Source organism: Zonotrichia albicollis, chromosome 3 (assembly GCF_047830755.1).
Source record: "Zonotrichia albicollis isolate bZonAlb1 chromosome 3, bZonAlb1.hap1, whole genome shotgun sequence".
Lineage (NCBI taxonomy): Eukaryota > Metazoa > Chordata > Aves > Passeriformes > Passerellidae > Zonotrichia > Zonotrichia albicollis.
This window is the reverse complement of record NC_133821.1, coordinates 26,058,467-26,085,278: the sequence shown is the minus strand read 5'-3', so window position 1 is coordinate 26,085,278 and position 26,812 is coordinate 26,058,467. Positions and strand designations below refer to the sequence as shown.

The window sequence follows — 26,812 nt, the reverse complement described above, 5'->3', positions numbered from 1 at the left end:
TTAGAGCAGTTTGGGGGGTGTGGAAACTGATAAGTCTGGACTGAACAAGTAACCCAGGTCTCCATCTCTTAGGTCTCCCTCTTCTCCTCCACCTGAATCTTGGAGGCCAAGGGGAGCATTTCCCCAAGAAAACTCTTTACTCACCTCCTCTGAGCACCTTTGGAAAACACCTATGGCAAAACTGTACCACTACTTCTTAAATTGACTCACCAAACCCAAACCCCACACATTTGAACCACTGTGCTGTACTTTAAAATGGCTTTACTGAACTAAAAAAGGAAATTCCAGCCTAAAATCCAGTGATCCGACAGTACCTGATGGCTTTACATTCACAGCTCTTCCCCCTGTAAGCTATTTGCTCAGCTTTTCTAATAATACCTTGACTGCCTGGCAGCTCTCCAGGGCTGTCTAAGGCAATATGCAAGCTAAACACTATTTTTTCATCTGATTTCAATATTTTCTTATGAGTAACTATACAGGATTTTACCTAGTGAGTACTCCTGATTGCTGTAATTTAAGAACAGAGAAATAGACTACAGATGTAATATTATTATTACAATTGGCATTCAAGGTGAAAGGCATAACAATTAGCTAAGACTTAGTGAAAACATAAATGCAAAAATCTGCTTGAAAAATCCAGCACATGGTACATTTAGAACAGCTAATTTACCTCACACATTATGAACTGCTCAAATGATGTAACAATTCACCCAGCAAGATACTTTTACAAATAGTTTTCTTGGTGTTTTGAGGGGGTTTTCTTGGAGGAGGATGATTTTCATTCTGCAAACACCTACCGTCTTATTCTCTAGAATATAAAACAATATTTATTTGTCAAACTCAAAATATATACTCTTTCTTATTCCTATTTTTTCCTGCTTTTGCATGTATTCTCATTAACAAAACAGTGTTTAAATAACAACTGTATACATATTCTAGAATAACATAGAGGAGAAAAGTAAATTTTCTCCAAAATCTGATGGCTAAGTTCGTATTGCTGAAGTTGAGAGGATAATTTGTGAATGTTTTAACATTTACAAGTAAATAAGTACTTGTATTTACTATATCTGATTACTGAGAAAAGTATTTGTTATGTTCTTACACAGATTGAAATTGCATCTTGACCTTTTCTCATTTAATCTGTTTACTGCAACAAAAGCAGTAATAGATACATCTGAAAATAAGCAGATATTTTATTCTCCAAGGACTAAAAATCCCTGCGTGTGATGTGCTTGGCAAACCAAATATCTTCCCTGTTATTGTAGTCTACAATTTGGTGGCAACAGGGGTGAAAATCTAACCCTGCATATAGGACCAGCACCTGCTTTTGCTATGCTCCCTCCCTGCCGGCCTCCTCCCCCACTTACACCCTAAAAATAGTGCTTAAGTGGGACTAAAGTGGTGCACTGGTCATGTGCTGGCCTTTTGCTCAGGGTGAATATCACCCTCAGTGAAGGAACTGAGCAAAAATGATGTCGACGCTAAATGCCCAGCTCCAGGAAGGAGCTGTTCTGTCTCCTCCAGGGGTCTGGAATGGGGCTAAGCACATGGGAAACACCAGACAACAGTATCAGTTGGATTTCGGGGTGTTTGGGTGTGCTTCAGATGCACCAAATCCTTGGCATGCTATGATATGAAAACCGCAGAGGGAAAAGAGGGGCCTGGGACTGTTTCCCAAAAGGTGGAGAGTTGTGAGGCCATTCGTCTTTCCCCCGCGCCTCTGCGGAGGGGCAGGCAGGGGCTTTCTGCATCTGCCCCATCTGCACCTCTCCATCTGCACCTCCCAGTCTGCATTCCCCCATCTGCTCCATCCTTAACCCCACCATCTGCAAGACAGGGCGAGCAGATGGAAAGGACACCCTTCCCAGTGGTGTTCCCCATTCATGGCTGGGGTCTGGGGAGCTCTTCCTCATGAGAAGTGCAGAATCCTCCTGTCCCCACCACACCACTCTGCCTGCCCATGCCATAGCAAAGCATTTCCTACCCTGCCCCACCACTAGTCTTACCCAGAAGCAAAGAAATGGAGGCAGAAGGAAATTTACTGCTGGAGGAGAGTTGTGAGGGGACTGAAAGAGTAATAAATTATTTCTGTTTCTATGCTCTGAGCTGGCTGTGCTACATACAGTAAGGTGGTCAGCTCTTTCTATCCCAAGTCCATCTCTAATTTTCCACACTCATCTTTGGGCTGGTCCTGGAGCCTTTTTGAAATGTCATTCTTACAGGGTTTCAGTAAAATCCACTTCATCTGGCTCCAAAAATAACATTAGGGAAAATTTTTTGATCACATTATTTGATACTTTTTTCTGATATGTTTGGTTGGGGCTTGTTCTGAGGTTTCTTGCAAGTCTAGGAAATTATATACAAAAATGACATTTAAAGAAGCCAAGAATACAAAATCAAGAACTCAAGAGTTAGGACACCATATTACTAGATTTGCTTGCACCCTAGGTTTTAATGTATTTCATCACAGTTCAGTTACCAGCTCATGCTACCATTTTTGATAGGGCTCAAAGCCTCAAGCATCCCAATGACAATTATGTCTGTTATAAGAACAGGCCAGGGCATTATAAAATAAAAAAAATTATCTCTACAGGTAATAATCTTTGACAAAGTTGAATGACTCAGGCAGGAAGAAAAGCAAGCCAGTCCTGGTTCATATAGCCAAATACTGCACCAGAGAAGAGGGTTCAGCTCTGCTGCTTCCTTGGACTGATTGAGAGCTACTGAGTAAATCAGTGAACACAAAACTTTCATTGCAAATTACTGATTTCTCATTTCTCCATACACAACAGTGGGCACTGGTAATGTAAGACACCAAGGCACTCAAAACCTGGAGTTTCCATGAAACATGAAGTTTCGACGATTGTCAGACCCTAAATGAGAACAAATTGCTATAATTCTGAGTCACCTCACAGCGCCAGACCAGCCCAAAACTTGTGACCTGTACTTCTATGAGCCTCACTTCTTCCCCTGTGAGCCAGGACAACATTTTTCTTTCTCTTTGCAGGGTAACTGTAAAAATACCATGCAGACCCACAACCTTCTATGCATGTATAGGCACATGGAGGTCAGGGAAAGACTTGGGTATTACAGCAGTAAGTGAGTGCAACAGGAAAGCCCAGCAGTAATTATTAATTCCATCTTCAAGCATGGTTTGAATACAGCTCAACAAATGAAGCACGGAAGAATGAGGGCAAGATAAAATATTGAGTAGCTGCTCCAGCATTGTCTGGGCTGTGCTCTAGATAGCACAAGGGTACTTGGAAAAAGCAGAATGGAAACACCTAATAAAGGCTAGACTTTCAGGATTCGAATTCTCAATTATTTTTTTTATAATTTTAATGCAGTTGGATGCAATACTATTTAGAGACACAATCACATTAAGACATGCACATATAGGGAGGTTATACAGGCACATTATTCTACAAGTATACAAACATCTTATCTGCATGCACCAAGACTTTTCTAAAACATAAACAAGCATCTGACATCTAATGCAGCCCTTGATTAGAATTGTGCTCTCTTCTTCATAGACTACCACCAGTAATTATTTACCATTAGCTCTTAATGGGAAGGGATTCAGCTGGGATGTAGTAAACAAGAAAACCGTATGGATTGTTCAATATAGCCTGACTGGCTCTCAGCTGAGGTAAGAAGTGATTGGATCACACCTGGATATTTCAATTCATTGTTTTTATCACCTGGGAAAAGCACCTTATTAACCTGTACCTGTTCAGGTCTCCACCATGTCCATACAGGCATCATACAAGTGCCCCTTCTTGCTCATGTTACTGTGCTTGGAACGCTAAACTGCTGTGGGGTTAAACAACAGATATGACAGAGACCTGAATGATTCATTTAGACTACTGGCATTTGAACTCTGCTATCTTCCTACCTTCCACAGATTTATTTTTATTTTGCAGCAGGGTAAGGGTTCCCTCTTCCCACAACAGAAACATCTGACTGAGACAAAAAGATGGTCCTAGAAGGCAACGCTGGTGATTCTCAAGTAAAGTTGTCATGTGGGGGGAAAAAAAGGGAAAAATCCTCTGTGTGGATTATTTAATTGCTTAAAAAATAAAATAACCCAATGAAAAGGGTCATGGTAAAAGGACTGTGGTATTTTTAAAGACGTGGCCTTTCACGGATATATTTTCTGGCACATCTCACATCATCACCCCACTCCTGTGACTCCTCCACATCAACAGGGGTTATGTGCATTTGCCTAGGGAGCCCCAGCACCAGGGCAGTCCATATGTGAAAGTCAACATTTCTTTTCGTTACGGCACAAAACTGAAGCATGCAACCAGCACATACTGAAAAGGCATTCAAAATATGACAAAAAAATTGTTTAAATGCTTTCAGTCTCTCCAGAAAACAAATGCTCTCTTCACTGACTGGTCTGTGGCAAACTTCTAATTCCAGCCAGAAAATCCAGCATTCCCAGTCCGGGCTAACGACCATGCTACCAGACATGAGTTTATGTTTTTCATGCACATTTCATGTATTCCCACATGCTGTGTTGCTGCCAATAATTTATGACTGATCTGCACCCAGCCTGCCCTTCAGCATTTTATTTAATCTCTGCAACAGTGATTTACAATGACTCATCATTAATACAAAAATGTACATGTGTGTTAACAAGTTTGGAAGAATCTAAGGAGGAAGGCAAATTTTTTTTGTGAGTTCTGGCTGAATGACTTATGAGCCTGCCTAAGAAGGGCAAAACTAACCAGAAATTATATGTTAGCTCTTCCCTGCAGCAAAACATTTAGGTAGGAAGAGTTTCTTGTGCACATTGCTTTAGAAGAAAAGGGATCCAGCAAAATGTTTGAGAAGGTTGCTCCATAGCCCCCAGGATTTGAGAGGGGATGAGTAGCTCTCTGGTCACCTCATGGCTGCGTATTCCCCGTGCAACCTGCACACTCAGCAACAGCTTCACAGTCTCCTTGTTCCTTTGCATCCATTACAAAAAGCAGGGGCTGCACTGCCATATTTTGGCATTTCTGCCCACCACCTGTGATTTAAGAAAGCCCCACCGCCTCTATAGCGTTAAATTGTTGTGCCTCAGGAGAGAGAAGAAGAATTATCTCAATAATTTATACAATTGTAGCACCACAGCAGCATTACAGAAATAGCTCAAGTAGAGGAAGTCTGCCCTACATCCACAAGAGTTGTATTTTGACCTCTTTTTTTTTTTTTCTTTGCACATAAGGAACTAATAAGAACACACCTGACACAAAGCCAAAGTAAAAAGTCCCGATATTCGAAGAGAGACTGGTACTGAAAAACACCCTGGAAAAAAAACTGAAAGAAAACCTACTGAAGGTCACTCTGGAGAAATTCCACCACCTTTAGTTGAATCCATCCTATGTTCATCATCTTGAAAGATTTCTTTTGATGGACCACCCCAAACTGACACATCTGTCCATGCTGAATCCTGTACTCCCAGACCCCGCAGGAGCAGCACACCCGTTCTCTATCCCATCGTTACACAAGACCCTGATGAGTACACACAGCTTCTCAGTGGCCCAAAGCACCCACTGAGACTGAAACTGAAGGACAACCCTACAAACTAGGGTAACACCTGGATAGAGGCTGGAGAATGTAAAGTTGAAGTAAACACTAATGTCTTCTGGCTGAGCCAAAATACTGTGGGTTGCACTAACTTGTACCACGTAAATTTTATGTTTTATGCCTTTTATTCCTCCATTTTAAATTAAGTATGTTTGAAACATACTTCATATACACTAAGTATTTGGTATTTTCCTTTATTCAGCATCTTAAAGGGCTTCAAAAAATTGATCTCCTAGGGCTGCTGTGGGGTCACAGAAATTGATAACCCTTACAAGCTATGCTTATGTGAGCCCGCCTGCGTCTCCCAGATAGTGCACTTTGTAAATTAATCCTCCAAAGGCAAATATATTGTAAGTAGCTTGTTATCTCTAAAGTACTAAATTGAAGAATACATGGGATTATATTGACAGAAATTACATTTTCTGTAATGGGGTTTAATATATCTGAAATCTCTCCCATAGGCTCCTACACTCTCTAAGAGAGGAGGGTTTGTTAATGTAGGTGCAATGGACATCAAGACCAAATTTATTCACTAAAATGGATTAGGCCATGTAATCAGAGCTTCAGTAATATTAATCTCTGACACTTATTGAACAGGAAAAAAAAAACCAACCAACTTTTGTCTGCAAACTGGCATTCCTCCCTCGCTTTTCCCAGCAGGCTTGCTGTTTGCCTTGACCATTTTCTGGGTATTACTTCAAAGAGGATAAGGTTTCCCATCATAAACACTAATCTAAATATATTAGGACAATTAATTAGATACACTTAGTTTTACAAGGTATTAGATTGCAGTACACTTCAAGTATGACACTTGTTCTGGGATAGTGGGAGGAACCCACATTTTGACGCAGTATCAAAGGGTAATAAATCAAATTTTTTCAAAAGAGGTTTCCTGCTGCATGATACTTCAATCATGGGTAATTTTCACTGGTGGCCTTCACCACACCCTGAGCAGTTAGCAACCCAAAATCCACTGCAGAAACAGCACAGATCCTGACTTCCTTCAAATGAATCACTACTATATAACAGAGCAGGGGCTCCACCAACCCTTAGCTGGAACAAATAAATAAAGTTGCTCCACACTGTACTTCGGCAGCAAAGAACCAGATTGTCCTCAAAGTTTATCCATAAACTGGATTTTGAAAACAAACTGATAAAGAGATTCAAGGGTGTCAGTCAAAATGAAAAACCTCTCTAACTACACTATAAAAATCATGACAGCAACCCCAAATAACAATATGCTCAGCAGAAATGGGACCAGTTGTCCCTGTTTTGCTCCTGACATCTCAATCTCTTCCAAGACCAATGTCCTGCAAATGGATGTGGACCATTGAAGAACAGATAAACTCAGCCAGAAAGAGGACTGGTATCAGATATGAATACACTTGAGATCTACCCAAACAATGGGAAAATAAAATACCGTAGCAAACCTCATACTCTCTACACCTAAAACCACTCACCTGGTTATATCCCTTTTGTATCAATAAACTTTTGGGGAGGGAAACAACAAGGGCAAGGTGTGTCCCCAAAGGAATAGCCAGAGGGTGCCAGTGGCCATATAGAAACACTAAGGAAAATTACTTACCAATTGTTCACTTGAAGTATAGTGAGCCCTGTGTCTTGTGCCAACTGCTTTTTCTGCTCTTCTGAAGGGTAAGGGTGCTATAAGACACCAAAATAAATACAAACATTTAAAACAATGTGCTTTTTTTTTGCCTACCTCTTATTTTAAATTAAAAAAAAAATACAAACCAAAACAGAAGCATGACATCTATTATTGAAAGGTGAAAATGGTGAGGTGTGTCACTCTTTTATAATTATTAATGGGCTACTACATCACTTAATTAATGGCAGTAAAAGACAAGCTAATTATAAAGATTAGTGAAGTGGAGAAATAACTGCTTAGGTTACTGACAGTACCTTGATACTTGAGAAGGATATTTGTTGCATTAACTGAAAAATTTTTGTACTTGTCTTGAATGACCGATTAGAGTCAAATAATCTATTTTTTCTCTGTTTTTAACTGAACAACAAAGAATGTGATAAAGAGCTTCTCTGTAAAACTGAAACACACTGATGTTTTCTGAGATAGTGAAGGCAAAACTTGCCAGTGTCCCAAAATAATTTGCAAATAAGATCAGCATCCTGAACATAAACAAATGCCTGTGTTTTGAACACAGGCCAATGCAAGGTCAACAATCAGCACATTTTTGCCTGACATTAGCATAGCTGTGCTGAGCTAATCCTAAGAGACAGAAAATAAATACTCCTTTAATTGAAGATAATGTTATAATTCAATCATAAGTTTCTTGTGAGAACTTGATTTGCTTTCTCAGAAAATTCGCTTCTGTATGAATACAGATTGCTTAATAAATCAACAGCAAAAACCACAACCAAGTCTGAAATGTAGAAATATCATTTCTGTCCTTCCCATCTATGCAAAAATGTCACTGCCACAAAAGAGAACGGCCAAATACTGCAAATGTAACAGTTTCAAGGAGAAGCCCTGTTTCAAGAAACTGGTTCAGCTCCCAACCTGGATGCCCAGGTCTCAGTACATATCTAATTCAGATCTGGACTGCTGCAAGGTGCTTAGCAGCATTTCAATAAAGGTCATTTGATATAACTGGTTAGTCCTATCCCAATACTATTTAGCAGCTGATAGTCACAAAGTATTTACTGTTACACATTCATCCATTTTTTTCCCCCCCAAAAAATTCCCTTATTCTCTGGATATATTCTTCAGTGTAATATTACATGAAACTGAAACTGAAACTTTGCGAAGCTTAAGAATTTAAAACCTCATAAAACCCCACAATCTTATTGGTATTATAGCTATTTGGCAGATTTTACATATTTTTGTAAACAGCATAGTCTAACTTCTCATGCCTATGTTACATGCAAGTATCACTTCACATTACCACAGAGGAATTTTTCTTGGAATTTCAGCAGCTTCTCTTAACTCAATATATCAGTTTCAAAGCCCACCACCATGGCCATCAGCTCCAAAAGAGACTTTTTATCTTTTTTCACCCAAAAATGTTGAGGAATTTTTAATTATTTTAAAAGTACTGTTCTCTTGGCAGGAAGCTCACAGATGACCTGCACACCTGTAGATCACCCCTTGTATTTTCTGTGTGCACATGAAACAGCTCCAGAATTGTAAAGTAAAAAACAGAGGGAAAGAAGTGTCTTCTTTTTATGGGCAATTTGCATTTTACGCATGCAAAAATGCAGCATGTATTTTACCGTCTGCCTTCTACACACATTCATCCACAACAGTCATACTCATGTCCATCTATCTGAACACAACATTTTTCTTCCCTTCAATGAAAAAACTCCAAACCCTACAGAGATCATTTGTAACATTTTCATCTTTACAGCTTACTTCTCATTTCATTACTTTGCTATCAAGCGAGGACAGAATTATCCTTTTTTTTTTCTTATTTTGCTTTGCCACCTTACATGTGATCTAATTTTAAGTAATTGAACAAACTGTGTCTAATTTCATGCAGCAAGCAATAATTACTAGACAGCCTCTAGCTATTGGAATTGAGAAGTCTGTCTCCATTAAGCAATTTTCAATTGTTCTGGACATTTTTTTTTAATAGACAAGACTGGATAAAATTAGCCATCAAAATAATATTGTCACTGTAAAAATAATTACTTTAAAAGTCCCAAACTACAAATTCCTCAAATTGTGGTAAGTCTAAGGTCATCTGATTTTTTTTTCATACCCTCGTACAGCATAAACTTTTAATTTCATGATAAATCTGTAATTGCCATAATCACATGACAGCCTGGGATTTCACACAGCTAATCCCTCTTAGCTAAAGGGTCACAATGCGGCAGGCTTTTTAACTATGCTTCGGTGTGGTTTAAAGTAATCTTAAACACTAAGCAACATTATTATATAAGCTTTCATATGAGTTTTTCCTTTGTAGCCTAAAAATAAAATAAAATAATAGAAATGACTTGACAAAGAATCAGCATGCCACAGGCTAGGTTGCTATAAAAACATTCAAAGCCTTGTTGCATTCCCACCCACAGGGCTTGGAAGGCCTGTGCTACAGGCAAAGGCAGACATCACATTGCAACAGAGAGAAAGAGGGAAACCCTGAGAACTGCCATTTTATGAAGGAATAGGAAACTCAATCAAAACTGTTGCTGTTGGTCTTTACCCCACCCACACAAGAATGACCACTGTCTTCTGAAAATTGAAGGAATATAGACAAATGCAGATAGATATGGATTTATATCTATAGTGTGTATAGATAATATTATATTTGTATGAATATGTATAAAATATATCTTAGTCAAATGGTTAAGTTTAAGGTAGTCGTGTGAAGAGGATAAAGTTGGATTTGGTCCTTATGGGTCCTGTCCAACTTGAGATATTCCATAATTTTACTAAATATATAAGGAAGAATTACTAAAACCACTGCAGTGACCCCAGCTGACAAGTCCACCTATTACTCTGGATCACTTTGGGATATCAAGGCAAACTGTTCAATAAACAGTGACTTGAGACCTTTACTTTGTTGTGTACATTAGCTCCTACCATTATCTCTTAAAAGCTTAATTATTTGCAAACAATTGATCAAGATGGGAATTGGAGAAAAGAGACACTGGACCACTGGGAGAGCTGCAATGCATTAGGAGAGCAAACAGAATTACCTTTAGGTCTTATAATAAGAATTAACGATGGGGACCGTATGCAGGGCAGCATGAGAAGCTGTAACGCTTATGCTGGACTGTTTTCCATTTGATCTGCATTAACACCTCCAGTGAAAGCCATAAAACAGTGATTACAGAGGGGAAGGCTGACCCTCCTTCCCAGAACCAGCCCAGCTTGTGTATACTGGAAGACTGCAGACAGGCTTTCCTGCCAAGGCCAGAGGAAAAGGGTAAATCCAAGGGGAAAAAGAAGTAGAAAGCAGGCAGGTTAAAAAAAAAAAAAAACAAACCAACAAAAAAACAAACCAAAACCAAAAAAAGGGCATTTAAAGAAATAAGGCTGACAACAGATAAGGGCTCTGAATTTGGCTGTGATATTTTCTGATCAAGCCTGCTGCTGTTACAGAGCCACAGAGCAGCATTCACTGAATGATATGAGACCTTGTGTTTTTCCCTTTCCATAAATCTAGCACTGAAATGTGGATTGTTTGGCACCATTAATGTGTTTTTGAGGCTCTGTGGTATTACTTTTAATAATGACTTAGTACAGAAAGTGATTGCTTAATAACACCATCAAAATCTGCATGCAAATGAAAATTATCCCTGGGGGATTTGCCCAGGGTAATATGAACAGTTAAGGAACATTTGAAAAGGTAAAAATAACTATGCAAAATATGAGTCAGAGCAGTCATTTTAGCAGTAACAAAGAAATCAAAGTGACAGAGAGAAAAATTTAACTTTCCATCATATTTTCTCATCGCTGTTTTATGAATGGTATTTAGCGAGCAGTAGCCTTAGTAAAAGTCCATTTTTTAATGCAGCTTGAAAGAATTTTCAGCAAAAGAAACTATAAGATTTTGTTTTTAATCACCTTTGACTACAGATGGTGGGTAAAGTCTCCATTAGGTACAGATGGAAAGCATCCAAGGTTGTCTCTTAATGTTACACCTTGTCCAAACGTACTCCTCAAATTTTCTACCCCAGGCAGCAAATGCAGGATGCCAGGACAGCGACAGACTTTATCTTATCTGTAACCCGGCATCGACAGCACTCCCTCCCCTCCTCCTCTGCGACAGCAGTGCATCATAATAGTGCCGGAAAAATGGGAAAATAATCCTGCCCTTCTCACCCCTCAGATTACTAATTCCTCACGGCACCGAACCGGCTCAGCACCACGGCTGCCAAGCAGCTCTGCTAGAGCAGCGAGGCAGCAGCAATCCCGAGAGAAAGGCGGCATGTCCTGCTAGGAGGAGCCTGTGGCCGCCATCCAGCGCTGCCCTGATCGTGGCAGAGCCGTGGCTTGGCCGAGCCGTGCCGGGACAGCCATTTCAGAGCCCCTTTATCCCCTTCCTCCAGCCCTCTGCCTCCTCCGGAGCCCAGAGCACTGCACCAAGGTGAGCCGACCTTGAGCTAAACTCTGCGAGGTGATGAAGAGAAATCACCCCCTTAAAATTTATGCCCCAGGAGTGTTTATTACTGTTTTCTAACATCAAAAAAAATAAAAAAGAAAAAAAAATCCCAACACTGTGATTTTCTTGTTTCTGAAGAGAAACCCAGCCTAACTCAGTATCCAGAATAAAGCCCAAGGATCAGCCCTCCAGTGACAAACTGTACATTGACTTTATACTGAACTCTAAATTCTTGCTTTACTTAAACTTGTCCAGGGTTAGCTAAGGTGGCAGCACAGCCATTCGGGTCTCTCCCCTTCCCCAACCTCCTTTTTTTTTGCATTTGAACTGTTTACATTAATGATCAAGTTGATCTACGAGAAATTACTATTTTTTTTAATATCCATAATGCTTTCCTATTGTCTCTCAGCTTTATGAATTAGTTTTACTGTTGCAGTGAATGCTTTTTTTGTCTCCTGACTGCACATTATCAAAGGGACACTTTGTGCCTTCCATTTGCATTACAAAAGCAGTGCATGGTGTAGTCTAAGAACAGAGCCTGAATTTATAGCAGTCGAGTCCTAGATCCTCACACATTCTGGCCTCCTAAATAATGGGGGTTTCTGCACTCAAAATGTAGCCAAAAAATGGTTGGATCACTATCCATAAAGTCGTAAGATTGCAACCTCCTTTCTTCACCAGCCACCGGCATGTTGAGAGGGAGCGATAAAGAGAACGCGTGGAGCCCCCTTGCCTATTTTGCAGGCTGATTGAATAGGTTTATAGACCATCCCTGTGACCTGCTTTATATTCAGGCAAGGCTGTAAAAAGTTGCCAAGTTGAGGTGACCTGGTAGGGAGGGGGGAGAAGAAAAAAATTCAACTCGGAAGCTGCAAACTCGATCCTGTTTATCCCGTGGGATTGGTTTGCACATTGGAGGAAATACTAAAACACTGAGAAGGAAGTTGTTTTATTAGAAATGCATCTCTGAGGCTGGGAGGAAAAAAAGCCTGTGCAAAGTTTGCACAGTCTTTTCCTTGGCTGAGAGTAGTGAGTCAGCCTGATAATGCTACTGAACTGTGAGCTGGCTTCAGCATTTCAAGCTCCTCGTTGCTTTTTCAGCACAGCAAGAAAACATAGTCCGTATGACACGGTCATGCTGCAGACAAAGCCCGCTTTTTCCTCCTTCAAAAGAAAATATTTCCTCAATTTATTATAATAGTTTAATATCCCTGCGGTAAGGCCTTTCTCGTAACATTACTTTTAATAAATCCTGGTGCTGCCAGAGTTACTGAACTGCAAACTAAGAACACAAAATCAACAGATGAGTTTGGTCTTCTAAAGTCAAAAATGCATCAAAATATGCAGTGTGACTAGATGCTGCATTGCTGTGACTTGCCTGCACCCCTACAGCAAAGCCAATAAGCTGCTGCTTTAGGCTTTTGCATCAGCCCATCCCTATGAGATGGGCTCTGAGACACTGCCTATTGCTGCCCCTACAACAGGATTTGCAGGCTGCTTTGGAAACCTTGCCAAAAAATAAAAGGTGAGGAAAGGAGGCGGAACCTGACCCTCCTAAGGCAAGTGCAGGGTGTAAAAGAGAGAGCCAATACCCCAGAAATTTCAAAATCTGAATGTATGTTCACAGCTAACCTGATTAAACAGTGGTTGGGGTGGTTTGCAGGCAGAGGAGGGGAGGAGACATTTCCTTTGTGGGGGTTTACAAGGAGGGAAAAGAGGTGCTGGCAACAGCAACCCTTTTTAATGAAGAAGTTATGCTGGGGAGAAGAAAAAGCTTCTCCTTTTTTCCCATTTGCCCTTTTGTAAATAATTTTCTTGCAAGAGTTGTCTGTGAACAAGTTTTGGCACTCACTAACATAAATATCCTTTCCAAGGCTGATGGAGAGACATGGTATGGCTTAGGATGCGCTGCCAATACTTCTCTGGTGGCCCCATCAAATTACTCATAATGTGAGCACTCATTAAGGAAAAAAAGTTCAGATCATCCCTTGCACAGGATATTACAGAAGTCAGAAAATGGAAAAACCTTTTAACTCATCTAATCCATCTCCTGGCTGCTACAATATTATTCCTTCCATACCATATATTATTACCCACTGCCTTTTCCAGTTGCGCTTTAGCTGGTCCAAGCAATGGTGCTTCTGCTATTTCCTTTTGGAGACACTCTGATAGACCTCAGTGTTTGGAGTTTACTCTGGCTCCTACTGGTTTTCAGCTCAAGCTGAGCCTATGCAGACACTCCCACACCATACCTGGGTAATTGAGTGGAGCTTTTCCCATGTTAAACATTCCTTTGGTGCCTGTATGCATGTGCACACAGAAACACTCACATACACACACACACACAAAATACAGCTTGCACATACACATTAACTTTGCTTAATACACTTAACAAGGAATTTTTTACTCTAGGACCAAGACTATTTTTGCTAAAGTGATCTGGGTGATGCCCTTTTGTATCCTCTGCCATTTTTCTTTATTATTGTTATTTACTGTTTTTATTTCACAGACGAAAAATAACCAAGGACAGGGAAATTAAAAGAAAAATTGCATCCAAAAGATTAGAGAAATTCTCCTTGAAATGCAGCACACAGCCAAAACTATGAAACACTACAGCCAAGCAACACCAAAGGAACTGAGGAAATGCATCATCTGACTGCAACTGCCTTAAGAGCTAAAATTCACAGCCCTGAAACCCAGCTTTTCAGTTCAGCCAACATCTTTATCAGACAGCTGTGAAAAGGCAGGAAGGCAAACCCCAGTCTTCCCTAGGTGAGCAGCTTTTGGGAAGGAAGAAAAAATATCACCAGCACACCAAAGGAAATCCCGACTACCTGATAACTCTGTAAAAACACTGCTGTTGTTTTTAGAGCCAGCCTAAGACAGATTAGCCCAGGTAAATATCTCCTAACCAGAAGCCTTTTCTCAGCAATAAGTCAGTGTCCTTATCTACCTCAAATGACTTTCTAAACAGGTGGGCTCGGAAATAACTCTACAATCTCTGGGAAACGCCAGTGCCAGCAGTTGTAATCCCATAGAGTTAAGCTGAAAGCTTTTATTTGTGCTTTTTCCTCTTTTTCCCAGGCTGTCCTCCATATATCTGGAGCTCCCTCTGTAAGTGAGGTATAAAAACACTGCCCTAAGCCTCCATCCCTTACTCTACACACCTGTGTGATCAGGTTTATGGAGGGTTGCTGTATTCAGCCAGATCCCTAATATAAACCTAAGGATTTTGGATGGAGCAGGAGCTTTAAGTAGGTTTCCCAAGGTGGTAGCACCCTTAAGGACCAGCCACCTAGCAAACTGCCTCCTGCCAGGAGCTTAAACTCCTTTTTTCATGAAGGGGCCAAGCCATCATACAAAGAGAGTTCAAGGCAACCAACACATCAAGGTGCCAATGGTTCAGCACCAAGACGAGGAGGGTTACATTCTATTTTACATTTTCTATTTGAAAACAAAACAAACAAAAAAGAAAACTACCACTGAGGAAGGAAATGAAAAGATAAAGCTGCTATTTTGCAATGCTGCTTTGTTGGCATGGTAGTCCTTGAACAGATGCCCTGTCCACCATTAAATATTCACAACATATCCTTGTAAAAGAATAAAGACCACTCAGCTTATAAGCAAAACCACAATGTGTTCTTCATGAAAAAAAAAAAAAAAAGAGAAAGATGCATTTAAAGATCTGGGAGGGAAAAAAAAAAGAAAGAAGGAGGGAAAAGAAAAAAAAAAACAAGCCAGGAAAACACTGCTGTTCTCTGAAGAAGCAGAGACTCTTGGAAGTAGTGCACATTCTCTGGCGTTAATTTTCCCACTTAAATTACAGTGATGCTGTAGCCTCATCTCATTAGAGATCATTGTCCCCAGTAGACAGTTGTGTTTATGGGGGATTCTTGCTGTTCCACACCTGCTGCTCAGGTTGCTACGTGATAAAGCCTGCATACAAACAGCAGTCTTGAGGTTGCTGGACTGCAACTGATGAGCCCAGGCTAATTCAGGGGTGATTATGTAGTTTACTGGACCACTAAACCTCTTTAAGCTTGTAATTACTGCCTATTTGAGTAAAGAACATTGAAAAGCAATTCACTGCATCATGCCTGCCACAGCTGGAAGCAGGCTGCCAGCAGTCTGCAGGGACATTAAAATCTACAGGGACTGGGATTCGAGCACAGCTCCCAGGCACTGACGGCAGCACAGCCAAGTGCGTTCACATTCCAGCTCACCTTTTCTGACCAGGCATGCTATTAAAGGTGCAATGAAAACTATAGAAAAGCAATAAAGATGACAAATAACGGGACGTAATTGAAAGAACTGCATTTTAATGACTCTTCCCCTCTTCCCTCTTCCCTTATGCTGGCTAAAAAAAATTAAGCCTTTTTGTCATGACAAGAGAAGGGAAAGAAAAGGCCTTTTGCAAAAAGGGAAATGCAGTGCATACATGTGTTTCTGTTTTGAAGCTGGGGGTTTCCCTCATGTTTCAAAGCTCTAGAAAGAGTAAGTTTACATGTAAAGTGAATACACAGTAAGTCTTTTTACATATTTGGCAGAAATTATAATTCAGAGGCATCTTAATTGCAGAATCTTCATAAAATCCCCTCACTAAGCCTTCATGAAACCAAGAGTATCCCAGCCCTAAATCACCACTCTGAAAAAGAACTCCACTCCATGACGCATCACAGCAGTCCTTACCATCAAGACAAGACTGTGGGTTTCTTTTAATAATAAATAAATATCTCTCTGATTCTATTTGCCTTTTGAGTTCTGACCCACACTAACCCTCTTTTTCAAGTCTGCCCCTGCAGCTCTCAATGAGCAGGAAGCTATTAAAAAGGGCGCCTTGGTTTTTTGCATAATTAGCAGTTTTGGGAAAAGAATCTGGGGACAGAAGAGCAGATCAAATGGGACCTATGTCACAGGCAGAAAGGTTAGTAATAGGTATTTTTACAAGTGAGTAAACAAAGGTCTGGAGAGGATTGCTTCAGCAGAGCCAGAGAACAGCACTGGCAAAACCAGAGGGACGTTGGCAATGCTTGGCACTGCTTGGCATCGCTGGGAGCTCCAAGTAGCTCCAGGCAGCGCCTGTCCATGGGGCTCTGGCTGAAGAGCCAGGTCCTGGGGCCCTCCCATCCTCCAGCCTCTCCACTATCCCTGCTATTAGACTGCCATGTGTGAGGTCCAGCAATGGGCTAACGAGCTGCCCGATTAACTAACTGCATGAAATGGGCTTTAAAGCCTCCTAGGACGTTTGGAGATGCAGAATTCATCAGTGTCATTTCCCTGCCCCGCTAATAACTGCCACAGCTGCCTGGGAGAATGGGGTGTGGGAAAAGGCAAAAATAAACATGCAAAATAAAAAAACCCCAGACTATTGCTATTGATACAATTAACCTTGGACTGAAGTAAATTTAAGAGATGGGGTCTCTTTCTCTTCTCCTCTAATAAATTGCCTTGTTTTACAAAACATGGACATGCCATCTGTAGTACTAATCTCACATGTATCTAGAAAGGGAAAGGGAGAAAAATACCCATGCATACATGAGGAGGTACTGTGAACAAACATCAGCTTTTAAAGGAGAATGTAAAAGCTTTCAGGAAGTTTATTCTTAAAAACCATGTAAATTCCCAGTCACAACAATCCTCCAGCTAACCCCATCCAAGCTCCAAAGAGCCACAGGCTTGTGTGTTTCCAGCTATCACTCTTATTAATATTCATTAGGCAGGGCTACTTGCATTTTCATAAGCTGCGAAGGTGGCAAAAGAAACAATCAGAATTCTTTAACACACAGGCATTATCAATTCAACATCTGCCAAAGAAGAGTGCATACAGATCTGAGGTTGAAATTCAAATGCAATTTACCTGGACTAGAGCTGGGCTTCACTTTCCAGCACTCGACCAGCTATTTCAGCTGCTTTCATTTTATCCATCAGAGCTTTTACCTCTCCATAAGTTCACTCTCCGTTATTTTTACCTTGGAAATAAGAGTCCCTCATAAATTCTCCCTTCATTCCTTAGGTCTAATGAGTTCTCTTCTGCTAAAATAACCCAAGTTCAGTGCAATTGCATGCATGAACAATACAGACAAGTTTTAACTCAGTAAACTTGACTAAGCAATTCTGCTTTCTGGCTAGAGAATTCATTTATCTACACCCATTTATTGTGTGAAATCCCTTTGACTGGCTTCAGGGTACAGGCCTGTATAGAAATCCACTTTCTGACCAGCCTGGCCTTAAAATTTAACTCTGAGAGATGAATGGAGAAGTCTCCAAATAAAAACAATTGCTCTAATTAATCATGTACCCAACTCAGCAAAGAAACAAGTCTGCTGATGCGAACCAATTTCAGAATAAAGCAGATACATGTTCCCAGGATGATATTTCTATGCACAAGAACATGCACCAAAAAAAATTGTGATTTACATCTGGAGAGAGTTGGGAAAAGGCACATGTATTTGCCCACAAATTCACTATGCATTGATTCTCATCCTTTTAAAAATGTCATTAAAAAGGCTTGGCTGTTCCCTCTTAGAAAACTTCTTGGACCAAGAGGATTCCCTCATAAAAAATAATCTTTTCCCCCAAATTCAATGCAGGTCTCTAACAATTTCACTTGGATTTGAAAAGCCTCCAAAGACCTAACTGTATCCTCCCTCAGAGAGGGTTGGTGGAACCAAGCTTTGCATTTCAGTGGAAATATTTTCATGGTGTGAGGCATTGGCCAGCACTTGGGGATGAGCCCTGAAATGGCAAAACTGTCTTCACCTGCCTAACTTTAGAGCTGGCACCTAGCAGCTAAGTGAACATAGCCAAAGGCTGGTCTGCCTAAAGGATATGTCCTCAGCTTTTTGAAGTGAGACCCTCGGTGGGCATCTTCTACGGGATGATGAATGGATGAGTCCAGGACAGGCATTTTTGGAAGGGGCTTTTCAAAAGCCCAAACAGAAGTCAGCTGTAAGCAGCCAGTGCTCACCCCATCCCTGGCCTGAGCATCCCTTTCTTGCCTGCTCTCTTTCAAGATCTGAGCACATCAAGCACCATATGCATGCAGATGCCTTCACAGAAACTACCATAAAAGAGACAATCCACATATTTGGAAGCAAAAGTACCGAGACTGCGTGTTGCTTTCAGCACATTTCTGATGTGATGGCCATTAACAATTCATAAGAACAGCAACAAGCTATAATAAATCTTTTCAATTCAAGCTCAAAAATCCCCCTCTGCTTCCCCCCCCCCCTTTCTGAACAAAACTCATTTATTTTAGAAAGATCCAAATGAAAGTAGTTAAAGACCAAAAAAATGTCACCACTAACAAGTTACAAAGTAAGAAAGAGCAACCAGGCACATTTGATCTTGTTCTATACAGGAACCTTTCTAAGATGACTGCTCCAATTAAAAAAAAGTGAATTTATTATTTTGATGATAGGAGATTATGAACTTTATTATTATATGCATATATTTTGTTTAATGGCTTACTTTATTTTAATAACAAAGAGAAACTAGTTATTTACAGATGAAAGCTTTATTTCATGGCTTCATTACAACTGGGATTTTTAAAATCTGTGATGTTAACCAAAATGTGATAATGGATGTTCTCAAGGGCCCTATTTTGTAGCATTTTATGCAGAGCCAAACTGTACGCAAGACATTACAAACATGACGTTTAGCCCTATTTTAAGAGAGTAGAACTAACTCCAGTGTCAGAGGCCCCTGTAATTGTTTTCCATCTGCTTCTCATGCCTCTGAACTTCTGCAGCAAGGTCTGGCTGTAGAAATGCTGTGACAAAAGCATTCGCTTTCTGAAGATTTTTTTAAAATTATATTGAAAGGCACCTTTTGTAGGATTCTGGCTGGAAGGGGACAGAGTGGTTGCAACTACCTACTTTTTCTACAGCACCCTTGCCATGAAAGGCCTGTTGACATCCAGAAGAAGAGAGACACAAAAAACATGCTAGAAAAAAAAAAAAAAACAACAACTAATTCTGCTACCATTTTTATGTCATTTACTTCCTAACATAGAGATAATCAGAAACACCTCATCAAACTTGATCATGCCCTCAATGCTTCTGGAGAACTTCTCATCTATTCCACTGCCTTTTATTCTCACGTTAGTAGATTGAAAACAGTTTCTTCAGACGATGGCGCCACTCATGCGTGTGCAGCATCAAGGATGCTCCTCTTTAATCTTTTTTACACGTCTACATAAATCTTTACGCACACAGAGGTGTGCGTACATGTATGAGGGTTGATGTTGTTTTGTGAACCATGCCCTCCACGCCCAAAAGTAGGCACCCACTGTTTTTGGGAAGGCAGCCCAAGATGGCAGCTCATGATTAATGGCTGTATCATCCCTGGCTCGGTAGCATCGAGGCCCCAGGTCTAATCTGCCAAACATCCCCTTCATCTGCAGCCGATCAGCAGATGCAAGCACATAGGCCCTGTCAGCTTGACATATCATTCCTACGACAATGTCAACGAGTATTAATGTTCAATTATCTGTCCTAGAAATAACCCTCGCCTTTGCGCATTGTGTAACTGGGCGCGTGGCACTGCAGTAATGCGAACGACAAGGGCAGAGATGCCCGCGCTCACCCGCTCACTGTGAGTTGGCTTCCCAACATCGTGATGACATTGCCTTGCGGTAGCGCACGGACGCCTTCCCCCTCCTTCCTCTCCCTGGTTGCGGTTTGCTGGTTTGTTTCATTTTATGGAAGGCACATTGCAAGGACCCCAAAGACCCTTCTCCTCCTCTTTGCGTGTTGCATCCTGCCCATCAGCATGCCAAGATACGCTTAGAAAAGGCGTGTTTTGATTTCACAGCCGTGCAGAACCACGAGGACTTTTCTTGTTTACTTTCATGGAGCGCCAGAAGCTGCCCATCACCTGCCAGCCGCTCCTTATGTCCCCTGCTTGTGTATATATATATATCTCATTTACCATCAAAAACAAATGTCAACACTGTCTTCTTCCAGGGCTACATCAAGATCAATTCAACCCTCAACTGCAGGGCTGGAGCAATTTAGCCAAATGAAACATTACAGGTTCCTTTTGTTAAAGCAATTTTAAAGTAAGATCTCCAAAGGAGAGAGGATTTGAAGAATAAACTCGAGTTTATTCCTGGAATCTTTTCTTTCTTTTTTTTTTTTTTTTTTGTTACTACTGCTCAAATATTAATACTATTGATCACGCTAAATTCAAATAGAACCCTAGAAACAAAAAACTTACCAAATACTTTTTCTTTCAAATCAGAATTAGGGTCAAATTGCCAGTTGTTTGAATAGTCTGTGACAGAGTTTGCATAATTTCTCTTTTTGTTGTTGTTACTATGGCACAGCTTCCTTGAACTAACATTCAAAGGTTATCAGCTCTAAGTTATGCTTGCTAAGTCTTCTTATACAACTCACAATCAGAGGGAGGGAGTGGGAGGAAGCAGTGTGATAACCAGTGCCAGCTTTGAGATAAAGTCCTCCACCTAATCTCTGTTTATTTAGACAACCATCTAACCGCAGCACCGGGCGTAAAAACAAACCAGGTGTATGGTAAGGGAATTTCTCCTCCCTTACCATGATTGCATTATATTTTTTGGGTAAAGGAAAGCAGAACCACTTTCTTTTTTAAAGATCACTTTGAAAATTTAAATTAGCACAAAGTTTGAGGTTTTCATGTTTGGATTTGCTTGGCTGGATGTGCTTTTTTTCTTTGTTTTGTAGGAAGGGGAGGTAATGGTAACAAAGCACATTCTGAGTTTTATTCCATGCTTTTTTATTTTGTGAGGTTTTAGAGAAAAAGATTTTACCATATCATATTCACAAAAAAACTTTGAAAATTAGGTTCCCACTTTGAATTATTTTCCACCGGAGGGGATTCAGGATGTTTGGAGTAAATACAAATATCATGGGATCAAACTGTTGTAAACTGAGCAGTCTTTTAAATATATTTCCCTAAGGTGCTGACAGAGAGTTGGGCACCCAACACATCTCTGCTGCATCAGTGCTGAAGCTGCTTTTCCAGGGCTGAAGCTGCTTTTCCAGCCCAGATGCCAAAATAGAAAGGCTGTTGCAGGTCAGGCTATGAGAAGCAGTAAGGATAACTGAACCTCCCTCCAGCATCTGCAGCAATATTAAACAGTGGTGGGGAGCTTGCATGTTGGCTGATGGCTCTATTTCTCCCGCCATATGAGCCCAAAGTTGCCTCCAACATATTCAAACTCACTTTCCCCCCTTTTTACCCCTCTGATAATTCACCTCAGTGTTTACTCATCATTTTAGGGAGGGGGGAGTGATGAATATTGCTGAGTGCCAGTTTTTTTGGTGCAAGATGAATAACCCCAAGGAGCAACTTACACTGAGTCCCAGGCTCCTGTCAGCCCTATAATTGATGTTGTTTTCACTGTAAGGGGCGGGGACTGGGACACATTAAGGCTCAATAGGGGAAGTAAATGGAGTGAATTGACTCAGCAACTCTGCCTTTTACCACAGCTTCTAATAAGGATAAACTGATTACTGCCAAATGTACTTTAACATCACAGGGAGGGGAGGGAAAATAAATCGATCTGCTCAAAGGAAATAAATGCCATACCAGAAGTTTTTTTAGAAGTGAACTTTTATGTGCAGAAGCATAGAAGCACATTTTGGCAGTATGCTGCTGCTTCTTTCCGGGTTGCCATTTGCCACTAAACCAAAAAGGAATTTGCAGGCTTAAAACGCATCCTAAAGATGAACACAGTAAAAAGATCTCTACAAAGCCAACCTAGCATTTTTGTAATCTCACTCTCAAATGACTTGGATAACAAAGAGGAACATGGCAATGCTCACACTGTATTTCAAATGCCGACTTTACGTCTGCATCTTTCTCCAGAAACTGAGAGACCGGATGCTCCACTTCTGCACCAGGCAGTGGGAAAGGCAAGCAGGCAGCAGCCCAAGTTGCCAGGGGTGACTATGGAGCTGACAAGGCCAGGATCCAGCAAAACCCGCCCTGACCGATGACTTCTGGGTTCCTGCTGACCTTTGATCCCTTCTGGTTTGGTCGGGAACAAAAGAGCCTGTTCACCAGGGCCCCTCACAGGTATATTTAACAAAAGCAGCCATTGCCTATATGCTGATTAATGTGTTTGCCTTACATGCGGCAGGAGGAGGACCATGGCCACCCCATGCTGCTGTGTAGGTAAGCGCCAGCTTACCTAGCTTGTATGTCACACAAAATAAATCAAGGAAATCCACCATGAGGCACATAAAAACAACTACAGCAGGCAAAGACAATTTTTGTCACTGATGCAAGAAGTTGCTGAGACTGGTGATGATGCTATGAGCACTATCCCTGTGGACACAAAAATCTGTGGAGAGTTTCTGTCATTAGAGATTTGATGCTGCTCTGACACCAAGGGCCATCAGCAGCTCAAACACGCTGTTGCAAAGATGCTGTCGGCTACAGCAACCATGGAGGATTCTGTCCAACCCTCAGCAGCCACTTTCATCACCGCATATTGTCACCATAGCAATGAAGCTGAATGCGGGCAAATGACAAGGGTCTGTCATCACTCAGCCCTGGCCTGACAGCCCTCAGCACCAGTCGCTCTCATCCAGCCTCAATACACAAATAGGTCCTCAACAGGCCCAAAAGTAATAATCTGCCCCTCCACAAAGTCATTGTTTAACTGGCACTCCCAGTAGCAGTGTGCAGCCCTTATACCCCCTAAGATGGTTCTGCTTTATTCCACAGTGAGTTTTCATGCTTTAGGGAAAAGTTGGAAAAGAGAGAGGCAGTGGTATCCAAACATCAAATATCAGAGATAACCAAGGGAAAAAAAAGGGGGGGGGGGGGAATCTATTGAACAAATGGAAGTAAAACATGAAAATTAATGTTTGAGAGGAAAACAACAACACTTCCTACGTAGTGACTTCAGCAAGGAATAGCAGTGGTACTGAAAAAGTCTAAAGCTCCTTCCTAATATTAAACATGGCAGTTGTATATAAAATGCATCCGCTGCTCCCTTCACAGAAACAGGTGTTTGGGGTGAAGTCAGGATAACTGGCAAGGTATGCTGGGCTGTCACTGACAGCGAGCACGGCCAACACACTGCTCTGCCTTCACGCCAACACCAAAATCAGGGTCCCAGCTATTTTCACGCTCTTCCAGCCAGAGATGCCACAAAGAGACAATTAACTTGTTCTACTTCCCTGCTGCCTGGGTGGAAGTACAGCAAGAAATGACAGAAATCAGAGATGGCAAGCACTATCTCATCTAGAGCTTGTCTGCTGCTTGGATTAATCATAACATTTCTATTTCAGAAGAATTTCTATGCGGCGTCAGTTCTTACTCATCCTGCCCATGCAAACTCATCCCTTCTAATTGCAGCACATGGGGAAGATGGTGAGAAAGATCTGTCTTGGTGGTTACCTTACTTAGCTCATCTTGACCACGCACTTTTGATCTTACTTTGTGTTTAGTCATACAGAATACCCAATTTAACAACAGCCTTGTGTTACTGTGCCAGCCCTCTCACCATTTCAAAAGATGCCTTTGAATGATATTTAATTTAGGCTTGCTTACATGCTACATTTGCTAGTGAACACATTGGCTATGTGGCTCTTATTTAACACGATCACTGTCCCCCCATAGTGTGCAACATGCTCGCCGGTCTGCAGCAGCCCTGCAAAGACAATTCACTGTTCAAACATTTTTTAAATCTGATTTACTGTTCCAGAGAAACAACTCTGCAACTAATCTTCCAGGACAAATGTAATGCCGAAGAGCAACTAAACTGAAATATATAAATTCCATATATACTTAAAAATATCATTGTCTGTAATTTAATATAACAATATTTCTAGGCCTATAACCTTGCACGCAGAGGCAATTTCCCAAGCATTAATACTTAAATGGGTCATATGCACCACATCTGTCATTCTGTCCTGAAGTCTATGAGGCACAACCAAGACTCTGCAAGCCTATTGATTTTTCTAGCATTTGCTTTAATTTACTTAACCATTGAGAAATCCATCAGTACATAAAGGGCAACTGTCCATTACTGCCTCATTTGCAGACATTCTTTCCCCTCTTTTTTTTTTTTTCTTTTTTTGGTAAATATTTCCCTTTAAATCGCTGTGTGTTTACAGTGTAAAAATGAAATCCGGAAAGTGCTCACACCTGTTTCTGTTCAGTAACTGCTGCACTGAGGTATATGTAATGTGCTTAAAGATAGAATAAATATCTAGACATTATTACATCTGTGTGCAAAGGGTGGTAAATTAGATCCTAATTACATTAACAGGGATTCTGCCTCCCAGCTTAAATTTTACATGAGCACTCTGTAAAAATCCAAAAGCTCTGCTGTGGTTTCTTTACGAGCTGGTGATTACAGCTACTTCCTATGCGGTCACTAAATATTCTGTTTACAAATAAATGAAGAAGCCTTGAGCCAACTTGCCAGGGTAATAATCCGTGTTTTTATTTTTTTTTTTCCCCAGCAAACCTTTACCACATACGCATGGCAACAATCAGAAGCCCCGGCTTCATCTAATTACTCTATCACATAATTTCACAAATTGCCTTTTCACTGGGGAGCCAAGTGCAAAACACGCTCACAGTGGGATTTCAGGCAGCAGCTTTCATTTACTACTCATTTCTTGTTAAATTAAACACAAAAACACCAGTTGTGTGAAAGAAGTCAAAAAGAATGCTTGCAAATGAGCCAGACAAGTGTATCTTATATTTATACCATTTGCACAAAATAGCTCATTGGCAAGCTGGATTTTTAACGGCACCATTAACATCTTTAACCCTTTTAAGGCCTGGCATGAGGCTGGTAACTGGATCATTCTGACCAAAGTCAGCCCAGCACAACAGGACCAGGCAGTGCATCAGCCTTATCCTTTTGTTCATAACTGGGAAGAGGGGCAGCATGCCCCAACTCTGCCTTCACGTAAACCCTCTAGTTTACCAGGGGTTAGAGGACAAAACTGATTCCATTAATTTCTGGGTATTATACACACCTAATGCAAGGGAGGGAACAATCCCAGAAATAAATCAAGTGGGATTTGTAAGCGCAATTTCGCTTTCATCCAGGACAGCCCTCCAAGGTGTGGGGTACCAGTGAGACTTAGGAGCACAGAGACCAGGAGGACCAGACCCCTGCTAATTATCTGAGAGTTAACAAGGCAGGATTGCAAGCTGCCACCAAGGAACACAAATTATTTTGAAAATAATTGCATCCAGTGTACCATCGCGGGTGGAAGTGAACCAGAGGTTACACAGCTCTAAAATGACATTTTGTACATCAACAAGTACAAAACTAAAACACGACCATTAGTAATTAAAGCTGCTCCTTTTGTAGCACCAAAGCCAGTAGGTCAGGTACCATTTTACATCAGAAACCAGCCTTGATGGCTGCAGATTTGCCAACAATATCTGCACAGGGAGAAAAAAAAACCATTAGCAGCAGCTGTCTGTATGCCTCCACATTGAAAATCCTATTCATACAGACAGGTGGAGTAATTTAAAAGCCAATGTGGTGCAATTTTGATGCAAGTAATGCCACTGTTTACTAAAATGCCACCATTACTGCTGTTTATGAAAACATTACTAAAATTGCATTTTATTCATAAGAATCCTAATGTTTGGGTTATTACCAGTTTCAAAATTATTCCGACCCCAACTGCATCTTATGGCCCTCTGGGGTTTACAACCTGCTGCACTGACAGACCCATGCTCAGGTTTCAGCAATGAAATCAAGGGTTTATCCTCTCTGCCTTTCCCATACAAGCACAGTGCCATTCCTGCATCAGCACAAAATCCACAGCAAATAAGCGGAGTTCTGCCAGTGAAACTATTAACTAGCCAGATTGTCTAATAATGGCACTTATCTTTCCAAAAATATCATTAGAAACCCCAAAAGCTCTGTCTGACATGAATAAGGATGGCCTAGGAAGAAGAGTTTCACTTCAAAGCTGACTTTAGAGCAATCAACAGAGCAAGGCACCCAAGACAAAGTCCCATCATTTTCTTTCTGAGTTCAAAAACAGATCCTGGAAAACATCTTTATATCATGAGCTGCCCCTTGGTTTTACTGATGTGACTGAATGACCACTTTAGTGTCACTAACTTGACTACCTTGCTTTTTAGATCACTGGGACAGAAGACCCATTGTGAGAAAA

At 40.9% G+C, this 26,812-nt stretch overlaps 1 protein-coding gene across 5 annotated transcripts in view; it reads right to left on the bottom strand.

Annotated features, from left to right (window-relative positions):
• MEIS1 (Meis homeobox 1) overlaps positions 1-26,812 on the bottom strand; it is a 243,921-nt gene that overhangs the window by 15,670 nt on the left and 201,439 nt on the right. For all 5 annotated transcript variants that reach the window (XR_012579446.1, XR_012579444.1, XR_012579447.1 and 2 more), the window contains one exon: positions 7,163-7,239. Coding sequence is in view for 1 of the 5 variants with exons in the window: in XM_074537012.1 (XP_074393113.1) it covers positions 7,163-7,239 (77 nt within the window). In the remaining 4 variants the exon portion in view is untranslated. The remainder of the gene's footprint in view (positions 1-7,162; positions 7,240-26,812) is intronic.